Source organism: Eschrichtius robustus, chromosome 14 (assembly GCF_028021215.1).
Source record: "Eschrichtius robustus isolate mEscRob2 chromosome 14, mEscRob2.pri, whole genome shotgun sequence".
NCBI lineage: Eukaryota > Metazoa > Chordata > Mammalia > Artiodactyla > Eschrichtiidae > Eschrichtius > Eschrichtius robustus.
Window position 1 is genome coordinate 15,409,757 of NC_090837.1, and position 21,008 is coordinate 15,430,764.

At 54.7% G+C, this 21,008-nt stretch overlaps 1 protein-coding gene across 1 annotated transcript in view; it reads left to right on the forward strand.

Moving 5' to 3' along the window:
* DTX1 (deltex E3 ubiquitin ligase 1) overlaps positions 1–19,511 on the forward strand; it is a 35,325-nt gene extending 15,814 nt beyond the window's left edge. The window contains exons 2-9 of the mRNA XM_068563316.1: positions 1,111–1,789; positions 16,329–16,390; positions 16,764–16,925; positions 17,230–17,291; positions 17,929–18,087; positions 18,182–18,343; positions 18,434–18,523; positions 19,214–19,511. Coding sequence (XP_068419417.1) covers positions 1,111–1,789; positions 16,329–16,390; positions 16,764–16,925; positions 17,230–17,291; positions 17,929–18,087; positions 18,182–18,343; positions 18,434–18,523; positions 19,214–19,438 — 1,601 coding nt within the window. The 3' untranslated portion in view covers positions 19,439–19,511. The remainder of the gene's footprint in view (positions 1–1,110; positions 1,790–16,328; positions 16,391–16,763; positions 16,926–17,229; positions 17,292–17,928; positions 18,088–18,181; positions 18,344–18,433; positions 18,524–19,213) is intronic.
* The last annotated feature ends 1,497 nt before the right edge of the window (positions 19,512–21,008 follow it).

The following is a 21,008-nucleotide window of genomic DNA, read 5'->3' on the forward strand; positions in this document are numbered from 1 at the left end:
GACAGGCAGCATGTTTGCTAAAAGAAGGAACAGATAAATGAACAGATGCGTGAAAAAAGGAATAAATAAGTGGATGAAGGAATGGACCAATGCAAGGATAGCAAAAGGCGTGAAAGAATAAAATAACCGAACTCAGAACGGATCAATATCTGAACTAACGAATTCATTCACACATTCAGCAAATATCTAGTGAACACCTACTGTGTGCAGGCACTGGGGATACAGCAGTGAATAAAACGAAGTCCTTGCCTTGTGGCAGTGACATTCTAGTGGGAGGAGACAGACAGAAAGGAAGATATATATGTAACATATAATAAGTATACCAGATGGAACAGGGAAGGAGAGAGGGGAAAGGAGGAATGTGGAAGGGTGCACTTTTTTATATAGGATGGTCGTAAGTGAAGGAATGACTGAAATCATGGATAAAGTTGCTGAAGGAGAGTAAGTGCAGGCATGAATGATGGCAGGCAAGGGTGAATGAGCTAATGAGAGAATTATTGAATGAATGAACTGAGGAATACATGAATGCACAAACCAAGGCATGAATAAAGGAATGCACGAATGAAAGAATTAAGGAATGCATAAATGAACTTGTGCTTGAAGTAATTAATGAATGGATGGACTGATGAATGGATTACTGAATGAGTGAACTAATGAAGGAAAGAAGGACCATCAGTGTCCGCACGGTCGTGGCCTCTGTTGATCCCGGCTCCCACCTCAGGCTCTGACTCTGTTTCCCACCCCCTCCTTGTCTAAACAACCCACACCCCCTTCTCCCTTCTCCTCCCCCAGGGCCTGTGATGGGCCACTGCTTCAGTGCCTGTGTTGACCCTTGAGTGGTGGGGGCAGCTTGCGTCCCCTGCCCCCCTGCTGACTTGCATCCCCGTCCTGACACCCCGCTTCTTTGCCTTCCACGCAACCCCTCCCCGGGCCCGCGCTCCTCTCGCCCCAACCCATATGTGCTGACCCTCAAGCTCGCCCCAGCCCGTACTGACCCTCCACCCGTGCTGACCCCGGTGTTGTCCCCCGCCCCTCCGGCCTGTCCCGATTCCCCTGGCCGCGGATGTTAACGGCCCTCCGTCCTGACTCCCGTCCCCCTTGTGAGCACAGGCACCATGCGGCCGGTGCGGCGCAACTTCTACGACCCGTCGTCGGCGCCGGGCAAGGGCATCGTGTGGGAGTGGGAGAACGACGGCGGCGCGTGGACGGCCTACGACATGGACATCTGCATCACCATCCAGAACGCCTACGAGAAGCAGCACCCGTGGCTCGACCTCTCGTCGCTCGGCTTCTGCTACCTCATCTACTTCAACAGCATGTCGCAGATGAACCGCCAGACGCGCCGGCGCCGCCGCCTGCGCCGCCGCCTGGACCTCGCCTACCCGCTCACCGTCGGCTCCATCCCCAAGTCGCAGTCGTGGCCCGTGGGCGCCAGCTCGGGTCAGCCCTGCTCGTGCCAGCAGTGCCTGCTGGTCAACAGCACGCGGGCCGCTTCCAACGCCATCTTGGCTTCGCAGCGCCGCAAGGCGCCCCCCGCGCCCCCGCCGCCCCAGCCGCCGCCCGGAGGACCAGCGGGCACGCTCGCCGTGCGCCCCAGCGCCACCTTCGCAGGCGCCGCGCTCTGGGCCGCGCCCGCCGCCGGCCCCGCCGAGCCCGCGCAGCCCCCCGGCGCGTCCCCGCGGAGCCCGAGCGCCCCCAGCGGCGCGCCCACCCCGGGGCAGAACAACCTCAACCGGCCCGGGCCCCAGCGCGCCACCAGCGTGAGCGCGCGTGCCTCCATCCCGCCGGGGTAAGCCGGGCCCTGGGCGCAGGGGTGGCTGCCGACTGGGGCTAGGAACAAAGAATTACAGTAATTATAATAATCACAAGTGATATCTAGCATCTATGAAGTATTCACTATGTGCCAAGCGTTAGCTAAGCACCTTAACGCTCATTTATCTCCAGGCACAAGGACCCTGTGAGGTAGGGAGCGCCATCATCCCCAGTTTACAGATGAGGAAACTGAAGCATGGGGAGAGTTAGTAACATTTCCCAGATCACACAATTCACAGTGATGGGTCCATAGCAGCAACTATAATGGCGTACAGTCCATGTTTACTACTTACTAAACTCTTTATGTACACCACCTCATTTATTACACACACACACACCCCAAAATTCCACCATGCCCCTGTTACAGACGGGGAGGCTGAGGCTGGGAGAGGTATGGCACCTGCTGACGGCCACCCAGGTGGAGGGCAGGGTTTGGAATTCACACCAATTCCAGGATGCTGTGCTGTGTTGTCTTCGAATTTTTAGAGGGTTTCCACCCCTGCCCCAGTCCATACCCATGTCATGTGGAGGCTCAAGCAAGCATTAGGCCCTTGTCCAAAATATTTCCCCTATAGGCCACATCTAAATAGCACCGTCGCTTGGGGCTAATACTATGATTTTCAAGCTGGGCTTTAGGGACTCCTGGGGTGACCCGAGATAGTGGCAGGAGAGGGTGGTGCTTAAGAAGTCAGGCACAAAAGAGCCAGCCTCTCTGCTCTTGTTTTAACCAGAGCAGCCCTTTTTGGAATCTCTTTTGTGGACTGGCTTTCCCAGCAGGATTTCACTGAGGAAGGGAACCCGGCTCATACCAGTTTTGGAAGTCCCTGGATTAAGGCATCCAGGCACTGCCCCCCCGGGTTAGGGACCCAGTGAGGCTGTCAGCTCCCCTCCCTGGAGCCCAGGTTCAGTTGATCTCAGCAGAGGACCAGGCCCTCAAGTGGTGGGAGAGAGAGGGAGGAGCTAAGACCTTGACCTTGAGATAGACCAGGGGGAAGAGAGCAGGTGGGGTGTGGGTCGTGGTGCCCAAAAGGAGGAACGGGCACCAAAAGTCAGCTCTGCTCTTATCCCTCTGGCATGGCCCAGGAGAGCGACCGTGCTGATCTGACCTCAGCAAAGGTCAGGCATGGAGACAACCTTTGAGGTCACCGTATCCAGGTCTCCCCTTTCACCAACGGAAACTGAGGCCTGGGGAAGGGAAGGGACTCTGAATTAGGCTGCCCCTCTGAACCTTTGAGAGTCTGACTGCTTGGGTTCCGATCCCCTCTTGGCAGCCACTTCTGAGCTGTGAGATCTGAGGCAAGTCCCTCCGCTTCACTGAGCCTCGGTTTCATCATCTGTCAAATGGAAGCTGTGTGCCTCATCGTAGCACCTACATCACAATAGCCCTGCAGTGGCAGCGGGACTACCACTGTTATCCAGGGGGCGGGCTGGTCTGGGGGGCGGGGGAGCTGTGACTTTCCCTGGGAAGGACTGCAGCAGCCACCACCTGCCAGCCTCGTCCTCCCTCCCCCTCCTCGCCACCTTCCCCTCCAGGTCATTCCTCTATGGCCCGACCGTCCCAGTGCCCACAGAGAGGAGCCCTGAGGAGGTCAGGGAAAACATCTTGGGGAAGCATTGCGGGAGGGACTCACCCATCTGGGGATCACAGACAGGTATTCACTGTGGCTCCCTGTAAATTGCGACCTGGCTCTGGCTCCCTTATGAAAAGAGAGGGCTGGAGGGCCCCAGAATAAGAAGAGTAGAACAGCAAGTTGGAGTAGATGCAGGAGGGGGCAGAAGCGGGAAAGTCCCAGGGGCCTTTGCAGCAAGAATTCAAGAACCTTCTCTCCAGGGCTGTATTGTTGAAACCCACTAGTGGATTATGAAATCAGAAGGTTGTAACCAGAATTTTCTGGGAATGGAATGGAATAGAATCGAATAGGAAAGAAAATATTGGCATGTGTCATACATAGCAACAGTAAGAATTGTTCCATGAACCTTTTGCATGATTTCTACATGTGTTTAATGGGTCACCAGGTGAAATGAATTTCTTAGTCACTGGTGAAACTTTTGAAAGCCACTGTTTTAGGGCAAGCTGGGAATTACTCAGTTTTAATTGCTGAGTATCGGTTCTCCAAATGTGTGCTGTGGGTGCATGTTTACAGAGACCAACAAGACAAACAGGGTCCAAACTGCCAGACATACAGCCAGCAAACGAGTAAATGAACACAATTGCTGGAGAGAGAGGGAAGTGCTGGGGAAGGTGGTGGGTTGGGGTGGTGTGGTTGAGAGGGAACGGGATAGTCAAGGCAGACCCCACCGAGGAGGTAGGTAGCCGGACCTGGAGAAAGGCTGTTCCAGACAGAGGGAACAGCATGCACAACTTCAATGGGGCTTAAAGGACACGGCGTGTTTAGAGAAGGGCTAGAGGTGTGGGGAGGCTTGGAGTGTGAGGTGCCAGCGAGAACAGAAAAGGGCATCCCAGGCAGGGGCAGTGCAAGTGCAAAGGGGCAGGGGTGAGAATGAATCCAGCAGGTTCTGGAGACTGCGCAGGGATAGAGGTGGAACGGCAGGGGCTGAGATTTTTTCCATGTTGGGAGTACAGAGTCAGATTGCAGGGCCTGAGGTGGGGCCTGGGCTTGGTGCTGCCAGCAGTGGGGAGCTATAGAGTGTGCTTGAGCTCAAGAGGGCTCTGGAGAGAAGAAAGATTTCTCCCTGGGGGTGCTGATCATTAAACATGTCCTCCTCTGACCTGCCAGCACCCTGCTCTCCCAAGCCATGTGCCCTCTACCCAGTCTGTATCACTCCCCCTCCTCTTCCTGGGAGCTGTTTCTGACCCTCTCTGAGACCAGACATTGGCCTGGAAAGGGGACATGGGGGACTGATGGGGCTCCCTCGTCCCTCCCTGGCCATGTAGACCCTTCCCAGTCTCACCCCTGCCCCTCTAACAGACCCTCCCCAGCCAGACAAGCCTGGGTGGAGGCCCCCCCAACCCTCATCTCCAAGGAACTCCAGCTAAAAATACCCCTGGTTCAGAGTGGGGGGGTGGGCACAGGACACGTGGAGTCTCCTGCTGAGTGAGGGGAGTGGGAGGAAGGAGGCATGGGGATGGCAGACCCTGGTTCCTCCAGACTGAAGCTTCCCGTTGCCAAGGCAACTGAGGCCCTGGTGCAGCCTATGATGGGAAAGGGATGGGGTCTCTGAGGAGCTAGGCAGCCAGGCCCCCCACCTCCACCCTGATCCCCAAACCCCACAGAGCCCCTCATGGCCCTTCTCACGGTCTCTCTGCCTCTGTGTTTATGTCTGTCATTGTGCCTGGGCTGCCATAACAAAGTGCCACAGACTGGGGGGCCCAAGCAACAGAAATGTATTGTCTTGCACTCTGGAGGCTGGAGGTCTGAGACCAAGGTGTCGGTAGGGTGGGTTTCTTGTGAGGCCTCTCTCCTTTGGCTTACAGATGGGCACCTTCTCCCTGTGTCTTCATATCATCTACCCTCTGTACCTCTGTGTCCAGATTTCCTCTTTATAAGGACACCAGCCATATTGATTAGGGCCCAACCTAATGACCTTGTTTATAACTTGATCACCTCTTCAGAGATCCTGTCTCCAAAGTGTCCGGGGGTTTGGGGGGCGTTAGGACTTCAACACATGAGTTCTGGGGTGAACACAATTCAAGCCACAGCAGTGTGTCTGTGACTTTCCTGTTACAGCTTTCTGAGTCTCAGCCTCCCTTTCAGTCTCTCTCTTTCTCCCTGTGACTGTGTCTCCTTGTCTCTGTCTGTCTCTTGTTCCTTCTCTCCTGCCTTTTTCTTTCCCTCTCATCAGCTCTCTCCCTCCCCTGCTCCCTTCTCTCCACCCTCCCTCTCCCCTGCCGAGAGAGGTGCATGGCTTCCCCTCCCTGGCCTCAGTTTCCCCATCTGCCAAATGGCGCTAAAATCACCCCAATCCACACGTTCTGACTCAGCAGAGCTGATGCGCGTGCAAATGCATTTCAAATCACCGCACGTGATCGGTGTGCAAGGGAGGGGTGAACTCTGACGTCATTCTTTGTCATCCTTCTCACCTCCCATCCTCATCTCAGGACGGAGGTCCAGAGAGGGGCACTGACTTGCCCCCAGGCCACACAGCCAGTGGGGCCAGAGTGTCCCCCTGGCCAGGGTTTTTTTCCACTCCCCCTGTGACGGGGCGGGAAGCCAGCTGGCAGCCGGGGCCTGGGGGACAGACACACAGGGGTGGGAAAGATCCGCCCTGTCACCTGAGAGGGCAGCATCCAGCACTTTGGAACACAGCTGTGGGACAGACTCAGAGTTTCCAGCCCACGTGGTGGAGGGGAGAGGGAGGGGGACAGCTGCAGGCCTGTTTCCGTTTACTGAGCGCTCAGTATGTCCCAGACTCCATCTCACGGCTTTTACATGCATCGCCTCTCTTGATGTACACAGAAACCCAAGGTGGCAGGTCCTAGTATCCCCATTTTTCAGATGAGGAAACTGAGGCTCTGAAAGGCTGGCACTTGCTCAAGGTCACGCGATTAGAACTCTGATTCAAAAACCCCAGTCGGCCACGGTACTGGGGTACCCCACCCCCCTGGCTGCCCACTCCAAGTTTCCAGCCAGGGTCCCAGAGACCTGGCCCTGATTCCACAAGGTGTTGTGGAGTCCAGGGAGTAGATGGACCCACAGAGGCTGAGTTTGGGCCCAGCTTCTGTGTCTCCTCTCACTGTGTGACCCCAGTGGAGCTCATTGCCCTCTCTGGTCCTGTTTTTGCACCTATGAAGTGGGGCTGGCAACAAAGACCAACATGGGGGCAGATATCAGAGTGCCTGCATTTTCAAATCTGCCCCTAGCAGTGGGAGAGGCGGCTTTCCCCTGCCCCTGCCCATACATCCCTATCAGACGAGTACGATGTTGCCAACCTAATCAGTGCCATCGAGATGCCATTTGAGTTTTTTTTTTTTTTTAATATTTACTTATTTATTTATTTATTTTTGGCTGCGTCGGGTCTTAGTTGCAGCATGTGGGATCTTCCGTTTTGGTGCATGGGCTCTTGGTTGCGGTGCGCGGGCTTCTCTCTAGTTGTGGTGCGCAGGCTCCAGAGCGCATGGGCTCTGTAGTTGCGGCACATGGGCTCACTAGTTGTGGCGCATGGGCTCAGTTGCTCCGCGGCATGTGGGATCTTAGTTCCCCGACCAGGGATTGAACCCGCTTCCCCTGCATTGGAAGGCGGATTCTTAACCACTGGACCAGCAGGAAAGTCCTGCCATTTGAGTTTTCATACCTCTGGTTCTTAGCCTGAGAACCTCTTCCTGTTTACTGGCCACCAGTGATTCCTTCTTTTACCAATCACTTGTTTATTTCTTTTGCTTCGCCTTCTCTTGGGCTCTTCACTGCTTCCTTATTGATTTGCAAGAGCTCCTCCTGCATTAAGGGTATTAACCCTTTAACTATCATCTTCCCCCAGTTTGCTGTTTCTTTTTACCTTCTTTATAGCCTATGTTTGTCTGCTCTTTAATTAGTTAATCTTTTTATGTTCCGCAACTACTGTGTGCCAGGCACTGTTTGGAGCCCTGGAGATACAACCATGAGCAAAACAGACAATCCCTGCCCTCCTGGAGCTCACATTCTAGTGAGAGACAGACAATAAACAAAATAAATTCTAGAATATGGTAGAGAGTAGTAATGATTACAGAAGTAAAATAAAGAAAGGAAGGGGTGTAGGGGGTGGTGGGAGGGATGTAATTGTAAACAAAGAGGTCAGAAAAGGCCTCACTGAGAATATAACATTTGAGAAAGGATTGAAGGAGGTTGAGAAGCAAGCCACGCAGAGAACTGGGGGGAGAGCATTGCAGACAGAGGGACCAGCTTGTGCAAAGGCCCTGAGGCAGGAGCGGGCCTGGTGTGTTCGAGGAGGCCAGTGTGGCTGGAGAGGCTACAGGGGATGTGGGGTGGGAGAAGAGGTCAAAGATGAAATGGGGCCAGTCCTGCAGGGCCCTGAAGGCTGTGCTGAGGACTTCGGCTTTTACTCTGCATGGGATGGTAGCCAGCGGGGTTGGGAGCTGGCGCCAGGCTGGCGTGACTTTGTTGTCACAGGTTCAATCTGGATACGGAGAATAGGTGGGGAGGTGGGCTTTGATGTGGTGGGTGTGTTTGGGTGTTTTCCTTCTTCTTTTTATTTCCTGCAGTGATTTTACATTTATGTTCTAAAGAATCCACATTTTGTTTCTCCGGCTCTTTCCTGGGTATTACGTTTAAATGCTTCAAAAGTAACAAAGTCCCGAAAGGCACAACATGAAAAGTCTCACCCTCACCATGTCCTCACGGGGCCCCTGGCCTGCCCACCCTCCCCCTTTTCCTGTCCTGGCTGGAGTGCCTTGGCTGTCACCCTGCCTCTCCTCTCGCTGGGCTCCCCCAGCGCCTCACCGCAAGGTCAAACCAAACTGCCCCATCCCCCCGCCCCCCAGACCTGAAGCACTTCCTGCCCTGCTCCCTGGGAGGCCAAACCACACACTTCTGTCTACGTGGCTGCTGCCCGGGCCGCCGCCGCCGTGGGAACCAACCGACAGCCCTCCCCTCCCCTCCCTTCCCTTGCCTGGGCTCCACCCCGCGCCGACGGAGCAGGGAGACCAGGAGGGTAGGGGAGGGTGACACGGAGCCCCCAGGCCTCTGGATAAACCTGGGCCCTAAATGACAGCCACCCCTCAAAATATCGCTCTAGGGGGACTTTAGTACCGTTGAACCCCTAGGAGTGGACGGGGTCAGGGGTGAGAGGTCCCATTTGACAGAGGGGAAACTGAGGCCCATAGAAGCTCAGCAGCTTGTTCAGGCGGGCAGGGGGTGGGGGGTGGGGATGGCTGGAGCGAGGAAAGGGGAAGCGAGCCAGGCCACGGCAGCCGTTGATGGTTTGTGGCTTTTGCTGGACCCGTGGGGCACCCTGTCTCCCCGGAGCTTGCCGTGACGTTCTCAGCCCTCAGGCTCTGCAGAGCGGTTGGGGGTGCAGACCTGGCTGACCCAGGACTGTGGGGGTCAGGGGTTCAGGTACAGGACGAGTGGGCACTGAATGGAGGCAGGTGACGGGAGGAGGCCCAAGGAACAGGGGAGGGGGGGCCCATGCGCTCTTCAACTTCCTTCTCCCCATGACATGGCGCTCTCACTTCTGCCCCCTCCTCACCCACTTGGACCCAAATGACTGAGGCCTGAGCCTCCAGAGGCTCCCCAAGGGGCCATGGGGTAAGTGCCAGGTGTCCGGAGAGCACCTGAGGCCAATCAGAGGACCTGAAACCACCATCAGAGAATGTGACATGCCTGGGGCCTGCCAGGGGCATGGAGGAGAGGGAGAGGACAGCGAGGCCAGCCTAGGTTGTGGCTTCCTGCGTTTCTGGGGTCCTGAACCCCCTTGTTGCTTGGGACAGAGAGGAGTGGCCAGAGCAGGCAAATGTATCCACTCATGAAGCCCTCCAGGCCTCCCAAACCTGAGCCAGCTGCAGGGTCCAGGTCAAAGGCTTTGGCCCACCTCTAGGGCACAGAGGGCTCAGAAGGCTGGCTCAACTTCAGATGTTGAGCACAGGTCCGCCTGGTGGGCTCAGCTCTGGCCTCTGACTCAGAAACTCCAGGACCACTAACCAGCTGGTTGACCATCGTGAAGCCACTTCCCCTCTCTGGGCCTCATTCCGATCATTTGCAAGATAAATGACAAACAGATTTCAGTTCATGTGCTGGCTCTGCTTGAATGGAAATGACTTCCTGGAGCACTCTTGACAAGGATTCTGAAGTTGCATTTTAGCTTAGTGGAAAGGAGTGCTGGGATTTACTGGTGATGCCTGCCATGGGTGCTAGATAGGCAGTAATGGTACCCATGTCATGTATTTGCCATCCCTGCTCCAACCTTGTCTCTGGGGGCACATTTGGTGTTAGAACTACTGTTTCTTTTTCTTTTCCTTTTTTTCTTTTTTTTTATTAACTTTTATTGGAGTGTGGTTGCTTTACAATGTTGTGTTAGCCTCCACTGCACAACAAAATGAATCAACCATACACATACAGATATCCCCTCCCTTTTGGACTTCCCTCCCATTTATGTTACCACAGTGCATTAGGTAGTTCTATACAGTATGTTCCCATCAGTTGTCTATTTTATACATAGTATCAATAATGTATATGTGTCAATCCCAGTCTCCCAATTCCTCCCACCCCACCCCTTTCCCCCTTGGTATCCATACATTTGTTCTCTAAATCTGAGTCTCTATTTCTGCTTTGCAAATAAGATCATCTATACCATTTTTCTAGATTCCACATATATGCATTATTATACGATATTTCCTTTTCTCCTTCTGACTTACTTCACTCTGTATGACACTTTCTAGGTCCATCCACATCTCTACAAATTACCCAATTTCATTCCTTTTTATGGCTGAGTAATATCCATTGTATATATGTACCACATCTTCTTTATCCATTCCTCTGTTGATGGACGTTTAGGTTGCTTCCATGTCCTGGCTATTGTAAGTAGTGCTGCAATGAACATTGGGGTGCATGTGTTTGTTTTTTTTTTAATAAATTTATTTATTTATTTATTTATTTATTTATTTATTTATTTATTTATTTTTGGCTGTATTGGGTCTTTGTTGCTGCGCGCAGGCTTTCTCTAGTTGTGGCGAGCGGGGGCTACTCTTCATTGCGGTGCGTGGGCTTCTCATTGCGGTGGCTTCTCTTGTTTTTTTGAATTATGGTTTTCTCTGGATATAAGCCCAGTAGTGGGATTGCTGGGTCATATGGTAGTTCTATTTTTAAGAACTACTGTTTCTAAGCACACCAGGCACCCCTCTGAAGAGACCAGAGAACTGGTAGACCGATTCCTTAATTGGCTCAACTCCTCCATTCAGTGCTAACTGAATATCCATTTGCACCGAGTTTCATCCTCAATCCTGGGGTCAAAGGACTGGGTCAGAAGCTCACAGTCTGGTGGAAGAGATAAGAGTGGAACCCCACAACTAGGAAGCAAGACAGGAAATGTGTCCTCAAAAAAAAGAAAAGATAAACACAGTCCCCTGGGAATTCAAAGAAGGTGTGGTTATGTATCTGCTTGAGGTCGATCAGAAAAAACCTCATGAAGACAGTGACCTTTGAACCTGTCTTCAAAGGGAAGATGTGAATTGGGAATAGACAGTATGGACAGGCAGGGGAAACAGTGTGACAAAGGTATGCAGACAGGAAAGGGCAGGGAACAGTGTGAGGAACAGCAACTAGGAAAATCTCCCCAAGTTATCTCATCCTCCCTTTGAACATTGCCTCCCAGCCAGGACAGGTACAAGGCATCTCTCTTTGCTCTTCTGTGGCAAAGGAAAGAGAGGGGAGCCAAACACCCTAACCCTCTTTCCCAGACTTGTCCTGGGGAGATTTTTTTCCTCAGATAACAGCCTCCTGCCTCAGTCTCTGAGCCAGGGTGAGAGAACTTGGTTTCGTGTCACGTGGCTGAGAAAACAGACTCTGGAGTCTGACATCCTGGGCTCACATTTGGCCTCTACCACTTATTGGCAAGTTACTTCATCTCTCTGGGCCTCAGTTTCCCCCTCTGTAGAATGGGGTATCACAGACTTGTTGGGACGATTAGATGAGGGAGGGAAGGTCTACAACAGAGTCTGAGACATAGCGAGCTCTTGGAATTATTGACCCCTGGCCCATCTCTGTGTGGCAAGTTCACTGAGACAGTTTCCAGGAAATGTCTGGGTTCCCCCAAGCCTTGCCATGGAATCTCTGCCTTGAGTTGGATGGGGAGCATTTCTGAGAACTTCTTAGAGAAGCTTTGCTCGTGCTGTTCCCACGCATGCCCACTTAGTGTGCTCACTTTAGAATGAAAGTTGGCACAGAGTCTCCGAGGGCCTAAAGGCTACAGAGGGGCTTCTCTGGGGCAGCTGCTTCAAGGCTCACTTCCAATGTGTGCAAAAAATGCACGGGGAGACTGCACCCGAGCACGTGAGCGTGAGTCGTCGGCTTGGAACATCCCCGCAAAATCCAGTCTTCCTTCCTTCCTTCATGCAACAAGTGTTTCTTGACAATCTACTATGTGCCACGTACTCGCGGTGATGGCGGGTGGTGAGGAAGGTCTCTCTACCGAGGCAGCGCTGAAGCAGACCTAAGGGAGCCACTCAGCATCTGCGGGAAAAGCCTTCAGGCGGAGGGCACAGCAAGTGCAAAGGGCTTGAAAGGGCTCAGCATTTTAGAGCAGAGGTGTGTGGAGTAGAGAGATGGAGGGGGTAGGAGATGAGGTCACAGAGGCAGGGAGGGCCTGGTCATGCTGAAGACTTTATAATATCAGGCTGTGATTAATGCAATGACAAAAAACATTAAGTAAGGTAAGGACAAAGGCAGAGGGCTTCTCTAGAATAAAGTGGAAGGGAAGATCTCTGATAGGGTGACATTTGAGCAGAAACCTGTGTTAAGTGAGGGAGCAGAGCGTGAGGATAATCTGGGGAAGAGCATTCTGGGAGAGGAATCAGCAAGTGCAAAGGCCCTGGGGTGAGGATGTGCCTGGTATGTTTGCAGAATGGCAGGGAGACCAGGGAGGCTGGGACGGAGTGGGTGAGGGGTGAGCACAGGAGAAACAGAGTTCAAGGGGTAGGTACTGGCTATACTGCATATGGTAAAGAGGTTGGATTTTACTCTAAGCAAGGTAAGAGCCACAGGGGATTGAGGGCAGCGGAGGAACAGGATCTGATGCAGGGGTGGGCAAGGCAGCGGGACCCATCCCTGCCCTGGGGCAGTCAGGGCTGGCTTCTGGTCAGAGCAGATTTCAAGACCTGAAGGATTCCTCTGACCCTTTGCCAGGCAGGGCCCCAAGAGGGTGGAGCAGGGAGTGAAGGCCGGCCCCACTTCCGGGAGGCCTGTGGGCAGCAGTCTCCTGTCCAGGGCAGGAAGATGTTCTCACTGACTCGGAGGAAACAGCGCATCCCACATCAAAAAGGGGCCTGGGTGGCTCCCACGCTCTGGCGTCGTGGGAACCCAGCTACCCTGGGTTCTCGCAGGGGGCCCGCAGATTGAGAGAGGCTGGGGGCCACCTGGGGACTGCCCCCAGCTTGCCGATGGGTAAATAAAAAACAGCCCCACCATCACGCCCCACTCACAACCCTCCTCCCAGGAGCAAGACTGACTTTTGTAACCCAGGGCTCCGTGGTTTTTAAAGCGTGCCAGAGATTGAAGGGCTGCTAAGATCTAAAATATTCCCTTTCTGGGGTCCCTCCTGCCTAACTCCCTGGCCAAAGGCTCAGCAAGACCAGTGTCATGAGCTGGACCAGACTTTGGGCATTATATAGACCTGGGGTAGCCAACTGTCCTTGCTGATTGGTAGAGGCTGCCTAGAGAGCTGTGCTGATGATTCTGCTTGGCTTGAGAAAGTGCTGTGATGGATTAGTGATGTCTGCCACAGGTAGGAGACAAGAAGCGGTGGTACTTGTGCCGAATACTTTTATTTCCACCATTTTACAGATAGCCCTGGAGAGAAGGAAGGATGGTTTCTCATGAGGTAGACGGGAAGGAAGGAAGGGGATGGGAAGACCTGGATATGTAGAGGACCTTAACAGTGTGTCTACACTAGAAGTGTTTTAGGGACTTCCCTGGTGGTCCAGTGGTTAGGACTCTGCATTTCCACCACAGAGGGCATGGGTTCAAACCCTGGTCGGGGAACTAAGATCCTGCATGCCTAATAATAATAATAATACACTAGAAGTGTTTTGAAGGACAGTTCAGGAAGAGGAGAAGCTGGAGGTGCCTCCATGCTTTCCTGTAAGAGGATGGGAAGGGATGAGATTAGGGTGGTAATACCCCTGCAAGGAGGGTCCTGGAGGATTATGACAAACCCTGGGAAGGGGCAGATGGGTACTCAGCCCCCATCCCTTGGGTCCCAGCAGGCTGCTGGAAGGAGAAAATTAGGACACCTCCACTCTCACCCCTGCACCAAACTATGAACTTTATGTGTTTTAACTCATTGAACCTTCACAAGACTCTATCCCCATTACAGATGGGGAAACCAAGGCACAGCATCTTTCCCGCCTCCCACACCTCAGCTGTCCAGCCCCTGGGGGCCCCCAGGGGTACCTGCCCTCCGCTGCACCTCCCTCAGGAGCTGTGTTCAGCAACTCTGGGTCACCAGAGTGTTTGGTGACCCCGATGTCTGCTCCAGATGCTGCCACCCCCAGTCAGAGGGGTCTGGGAGGAGTGCCCCGGCCGACCAGGTGTAAGCCCGTGCCGCTGGCAGCCACAGAGTGGACGGCTGTGTGCAGTGCGTGTGTGTGTGTTACTATGTGTGTAAAGTGTAAGTCCCCCAGCCGAGTGTCTACCTGTCAGTGTTGGGGAGCATGGGTCATGGTGTCTGTGTGTCCCCACGTGCAGGTGGCAGGGTCCCTTTGCAGGTTGCAGACTGTTGGGTGCTTGTGAGGACCAAGGTGCCTTTACCCCGAATTTGGGGGAGGGGCGGCTGTGGCCGGGCTGGACAAGTGTGCACGAGCTGGCTTCTCCTGTCCAATTCAGTGTCCTCATGGTGTGCGCACGTGGGTATCTCTGTGTGTGCTGTGTTCCCTGGAGTGTGTGTGTACATGTTTGTATGGTGTTCTCCATGCAGAGGTGTGTGTATCTGTCTGAACCTGTGTGTGTTCATGGGGTGTGTTCCCTGAGGTGTGTCTCTGTGTACCTTTGTATGTATGCGTGCATGGTGTGTATTGCCTGGTGTGTGTGTGTTTGCATGCAAGCGTGTGTGGCACGCTCCCGAAGTATATGTGTGCCTGTGTCTGTATCTACGTACAGGGAGGGGGCTTCCTGGATTGTGTGTGCATGTATCTGTCGTGTGTTCCCTGGAGCATGTGTGTACATGCGTGGGGGGCATGTTTTCAGGAGTGTGTGCCCGTTTGAGCAGTGTTCTCCGTCTGTGTGTATGTGTGTGTGTGTGTGTGTGTCCTTGTGCATTTGGCATGTTCCCCAAGTAGCCCATATTCCCCAGGGGTATGTGTGTGTGTGTTTCTGGACCCACTGCAGCAGCATGAAAACCTGCCAAACGTACCATTTGCTTAAAGACACTTTCCAGCCAGCTTCCTGGTGCCGACTGTACCTGCTGGGGCAGGTGTCCAGGCAGCACTGGCCAGGCTCAGACCTGAGCAGGCAGGCAAAGGGGGCTGCAGCAGCTCCTTCCCCAGCTGTCACTGCCCGCATCCCTTCCTGCGCTTGCTCCTGGCACATCCCCAAGCCCCTCAGGCTGCCCCGTGGCTTTTATTACACTCCTTCTCTTCATCAAAACTTACCCATCCGGGGTTCCATGCCCATCAACAGGAAGATACCAGTTCATCCACAAAACTAAGCCCTGAAGTCTAGACTCAGGCGGGCACACTGTACAGATCACAACAAGATTTCTCCTTCAGCCCTCCCGACAATTTTATAGGTGAGGTATTATTGTCATCCCCATTTTACAGATAAGAAAACTGAGCATCACAGAGGTTAAGTGACTCTCCCAAGCTTATCACTGCAATACTTTCATGGTTTCCTATCCAAGATGGAGAGAAGTTACACCGTAACTTAGTGGGTTCAGGTGCAAGAGAGGTGAAATTAGCCAGGATTACACAGCGATGGTGATGATGGTGGTGATGACGGTTAAAGCTATTAGAGTCTTTATTAGGTACCAGGAATTGTGCTCAGCCCTTGACATGTAGAATTTCATTGACTCTTCACAGCAAACTTAAGGAAGGTGCCATATTATCCCCATTTTACCGATGGGGAAACAGGTTTATGAGAGGTGTGATGACGCGTCACGCGTCATCCAGCTGCTCAACGGTGGAGCTGAAATATGAAAGTAGCTCCGGATGATTCCAAAAGCCAGACCTCTTTGGAGGGCAGGGCAAAGAGGGGAAGCAGGCTACATTTTCCTAGGGCCTCTTCATTTGAAGAGGTGACAGTGCCTTAGTCACAGGAACTGACATCAGTAAATATTCCAGAGGGGGGAAATGTTCACCATCAAATGTCTTTGGGAAACCTGGATTTACCATTGCTAACCATATTTCCTTATGCAGGACTTATCAGAGCCTTTAATATGCCCATATGTGTTGTGAATTTCCAAGTGGGAGACAGTGAAGTGTTTCCTAACTGATCCCTAAATCCTTCTTTCCCAGAACCTTTTATGGGGATCAGTGCTCCATATAGCAAAGTTTGAGAGCAGCTAGAATGGCTCAATCACAAATAGTTGGGTTTCAGGCACAGTGGCCAATGAAAGGGGGCAGTTGGGAGCCAAGTGCTCTCACCAGGGAGGAGGCCAGCTGTGGAGCAGGGGAGGGTCAGTACTAATTCTAGGGGTTCATTCCATCATCACAGGGGCGGAGGGCCTGGTCACACCGCATCGCATAATAGAAGGATGTCAGAGTAGGAATGGAGTTCCCTGGTGGTCGTTCTAGATAACTGGGACAGGCACAAACGGGTCAGAATACGGCCACGAGCCAGAGCCAGAAGACAAAGCAGAGTCCCCTGATCTTCTGGTGCGGGGGGGGGCTGCAGCCTCTTCTCTTCTCCCCTCAGGGTCCCTGCGCTCCCGGTGAAGAACTTGAATGGCACGGGGCCAGTCCACCCGGCCCTGGCAGGTGAGTCCAGTCCAGGACGGGAAAGAAGGGCGGGGCCCACAAGGTGGCAGCCCCACCTCTCGGCCCCTTGGCTTCAGCCCCTTGGCTTCGTCCCCTTGGAGGGCGTGGCCAAGAGGACACACCCCCTGCCTTTGGGCCATAACACTGGGGTCCATGGGGCCCGCAGAAGGGACTCCACTTGGCTTCAACCTTGGGTGGGGGCTAAGTGGGCGGGGCCCGTCGGGCACCCCACCCACCCATCTGAGGATTCCTGGGCTTACCAGGTGGGCGGAGTCTGGGGAGAGACCCCATGGGTCCACGCGATGTTGGGAGAGCAGGGCGGGCGGGGCCTGGATGAGCATCCCGCGCCCTGACTGTCGCCGCCGCCCCCCAGGGATGACCGGGATCCTGCTCTGCGCTGCGGGGCTGCCCGTGTGCCTGACGCGGGCCCCCAAGCCCATCCTGCACCCACCGCCCGTGAGCAAGAGCGACGTCAAGCCCGTGCCAGGCGTGCCCGGGGTGTGCCGCAAGACCAAGAAGAAGCACCTCAAGAAGAGTATGCCTCCCGCGCCCGATCCTGACCCCCTGAACTTGACCCCACTAACCCTTGACCGCAACCCCTCTGGCCCTTCAACTCCAATTTGGTCTAAAGACTTGTGACCCCATCTCAGTTCTGGTTCCCTGACCCCATTCGCCATCAACTCCGATTACATCAAACCTCAAGCAACCCTTGACATGTGACTCCTGCCAGCCCGTACAGCTTCTGACCCCACCCCTCTGACCCCTGACCCTGTCCTCAGCCAAGCCCTCAGGACTAGACTCTGGGTACCCTCAAGCCCACCCCCACTCTGTCCTTGCAGGTAAGAACCCTGAGGATGTGGTTCGAAGGTACATGCAGAAGGTGAAGAACCCACCTGATGAGGTGAGCCCCTAGGGGAGGGTACCTGTGCGGAGGACAGGCAGCCTCACCTCCAGAGATGGAGAGCCCAGCCCTCACCTCCTCACCTGGTTCTAGTGTTACAGTCTCTTCTCCCGGTTTGTGGGTTTGCCTTCTCACTTTCTTTACAGCGTCTTTTGATGAACAGAAATGCTACGTTTAACAGAATCACATTGATCAATCTTAGTTTTTGCAGCTTTTTTTTTTTTTTTTTTTTTTGGCTGCTTTGGGTCTTCGTTGCTACGCGTGGGTCCGCTCCAGCGGCAGCGAGCGGGGGCCACTCCTCGCCTCGGTGCGCGGGCCTCTCACCGCAGCGGCCCCTCCCGTTTGCAGCTTATTTTTACCCATATTTTCCACCAAATGTGTTTAAGTTTTGCTTTTGATAGTTAAGCCTTTAATCCGTCTGGAGGGGGGTGTGAGCAAGCCATCTCTTCCTCTGCATGTATCTGAATTCAGTACCTGGGGGTGTCCTCTCCCTTTGATAGATGGGGACCAGAGAGGGGGCGGTCTCTTGCCCTTGGGGGATAGGGGGTCTGGCCCCCGCCCAGGAGCAGCGCTGACTGGGGAGGGGTGTCCCGCCCTCCCCAGTCCTCAGTCTCCCGTCTGTGCCCCCCCCCCCCAGGACTGTACCATCTGCATGGAGCGGCTGGCCACGGCCTCCGGCTACGAGGGCGTGCTTCGGCACAAGGGCGTGCGCCCTGAGCTCGTGGGCCGCCTGGGCCGCTGTGGCCACATGTACCACCTGCTGTGCCTCGTGGCCATGTACTCCAATGGCAACAAGGTGGGCTGGGTGGGGCAGTGGGTGGGGAGTAGGCAGGGGGGCCGGGCGGGGCCAGGACACCTGGGGACCTCATGGCCACTCTCCCCCACCCCAGGATGGCAGCCTGCAGTGCCCCACCTGCAAGGCCATCTACGGGGAGAAGACGGGCACTCAGCCACCCGGGAAGATGGAGTTTCACCTCATCCCCCACTCGCTGCCCGGCTTCGCTGACACCCAGACCATCCGCATCGTCTACGACATCCCCACAGGCATCCAGGTGAGCCCCCAGGCCCCTGGCTTTGAGCCCTCCCGAGGCCACCGCCACTGCCGCTGTCTGTGGTTCAAGCCCCTGCTGCCTCTCCCACAGGGCCCTGAGCACCCCAACCCAGGCAAGAAGTTCACTGCAAGAGGCTTCCCGCGCCACTGCTATCTGCCCAACAACGAGAAGGGCCGGAAGGTGGGTGCCGTGAGGGCGCGGGGCTGTCGGAGCAGGCTGGGCCCCCAGCCGCCATCAGCTGGACCTGTGGTCCCAGTTCTCCCCAGTCCCTGCACGAGCACTGACCATAACCACCCAGTGTGTGTGTGTGCGCGCGTGTGTGTGTGTGTGTGTCTAGCCCTGCCAGTTGCCTCACACACCAGCCCGCTGAAGTCAAGGTCTTGACCTCATTTCAGATATAAAGAAATGAAGCCTCAGAGAGGGCAAGTAACTTGCCCAAGGTCACACAGCTAGTAAACGGTGGAGCCTGGATTTGAACCCAAGCAGTCTAGGTTCTTCACTGCCACACTAGAGACTGTCTGCTTTTACTTTCTGTTTTTCAAGAGAAGCCAGAAATTCTGATTTTCACGTGAAATCCCCAGGTTTTTGAATATTGCCAGCGAGGTCACAAAGTGGCTATTTGATACAGCATGAGGTCCAAACCAAACACAGCTGAGGGCCATCAGTTTGAGACCCTTCACCCCGAAGAAACAGGCTGATAACATGGAAAGTGCTTTTACTGGGGGAGCTCAGAGTGGGAGTCAGTCTAGGGAAGGAAGTGGCCACGCTGGGCAGCCACAGGGAATCCTGCAGGGGAACCACAGTATGGTCAGGGAGGGACTCAAGCTGTGGGTGGGGCTGGCTGTGACCCTTGCCTGCCCCGCCCTCCAGGTGCTGAGGCTGCTTATCACCGCCTGGGAGCGGAGACTTATCTTCACCATCGGCACATCCAACACCACGGGCGAGTCGGACACCGTGGTGTGGAACGAGATCCACCACAAGACCGAGTTTGGATCCAACCTCACGGGCCACGGCTACCCGGACGCTAGCTACCTAGACAACGTGCTGGCAGAGCTCACAGCCCAGGGTGTGTCCGAGGCTGTGGCCAAGGCCTGAGGCCCAAGGCTGCCCACCTTCCCTCCTGCTTTGCCCCTGGTCCAGCACATGCAGCACATGCCTCCCTCTGCCAGGTGTGTCCTGGTGGCCCAGGTTCAGGGCTGGGGAGGAGCCTGCAGGAGGAGCCAGAAGCGTTCCCGGGATTTGGCTGGTAGCAGTTGGCATGATGGGAGGATGGCAGGCCAGCCGGCTTCGACCCTAGCTACCTGAGAGGGTCGCAAGGGTGTACCGGAAACCACAGCAACCTCCCTACCAAAAAGACAGAGCCCCACCCCCTCACACAAACACACGTGTCCTGTTGAACACATGCACGCACACCCACGTGCCTCTACTTACCCCCAGACTGAGGGGGAAGAGACAGAAAGACCCCTGTGATACTCCATGTGGATTCCCATCGGTGTCTCTATCGCATCTGTACAGGCTTGTCTGCAAACAGAAGGACTCGGGTCAAGCACGTGGGGGCCTGGTGAGGCTCCGGGAGAAAAGGGGGCACTTGGGAGCCTCAGCCTCCCCCCATCTCTGCCACCCACTGATGGGCAATTGTGGGCCCACAGGGTGGAAGCTCCCAGAATATTCAGCAGTTTTGCAAAGGGGCGGGCCAGGGAGACAGACGAGGAGAATCTTATTTTGTGCTTGTGTCTCTTCATCCTTCTGGGACCCTGACCTCCTCCTTCTCCCCTGCCATCCCCAGGCCTTATGTCTGTCCCTGATAAAGGCACTGTTTTCCTTTCCTCCCTACCCCATCCTCTCCACCAAATCGCTCCCAATGTCAAGATCCAAAGGCTGGAGCTTCTGGCTTCAGGAGTGAGACAAGGAGGCCTGGCTTAGGCCAGCAGGTTTAAAAAGCAGACCGGACAGCAAAGAGTCCATTTCCCTTTCCTTGGGAGTGGGCAGTGGGGTGGCTGATGGTCTCAGCCAACCAGGGGCCTGTTGCCCAGGCAACTCACCAGCTCTGCCTCTGTTGATTGGCTGCCACAGCAGAAGTCAGCCAAGATTTAAAGGGACGCCAGTGATTGCTCTTTTGAAAATCTACCAGTCCCACTGTGGGTGGAGAAATAAATGGTCTTTCTCCTCCTCAGCTGGGTCTTTTCCTGTCAAGAAGGGGTGTGCGTGGCTCTGTTTCTGGAGGCTTTCAGTCCATCCCATGGGGGAGCTTGCAACAAAATGATGACCCAGGACCATTGCCCCGTCAGCCTTGGGCAGCTGGAGATGGAGGGTCCCCATACTTCTCTTGTCCTGGGGCAGGCAGGGGGTGTGATGGTGGCAGAGGCAGACCCTCCCAATCCTACTCCCCAAGAGGGCACAGGTGAAAGCCCTGTTCTCAAGCACGGGCACGGCAATCCATACAGCTGCTCCCCGGTACAATTACTAGGAATGAGGAACTTGGGCTGGGAGCTGCGAGCCTCCTGGAAAATATGGAGGAGCTGGGAGATGCCGTGATCGGCTCGTTGGAACCTCAGAGCCCCAGCCTCTGCCCTCAGGGAGGAGGACCAGGTTCTGTCGGGAGAGACGGGGACATATCCCAGGATCTGCAGCAAGTCTCCTGTCAGTCTCTGCAACATCCCAGGAT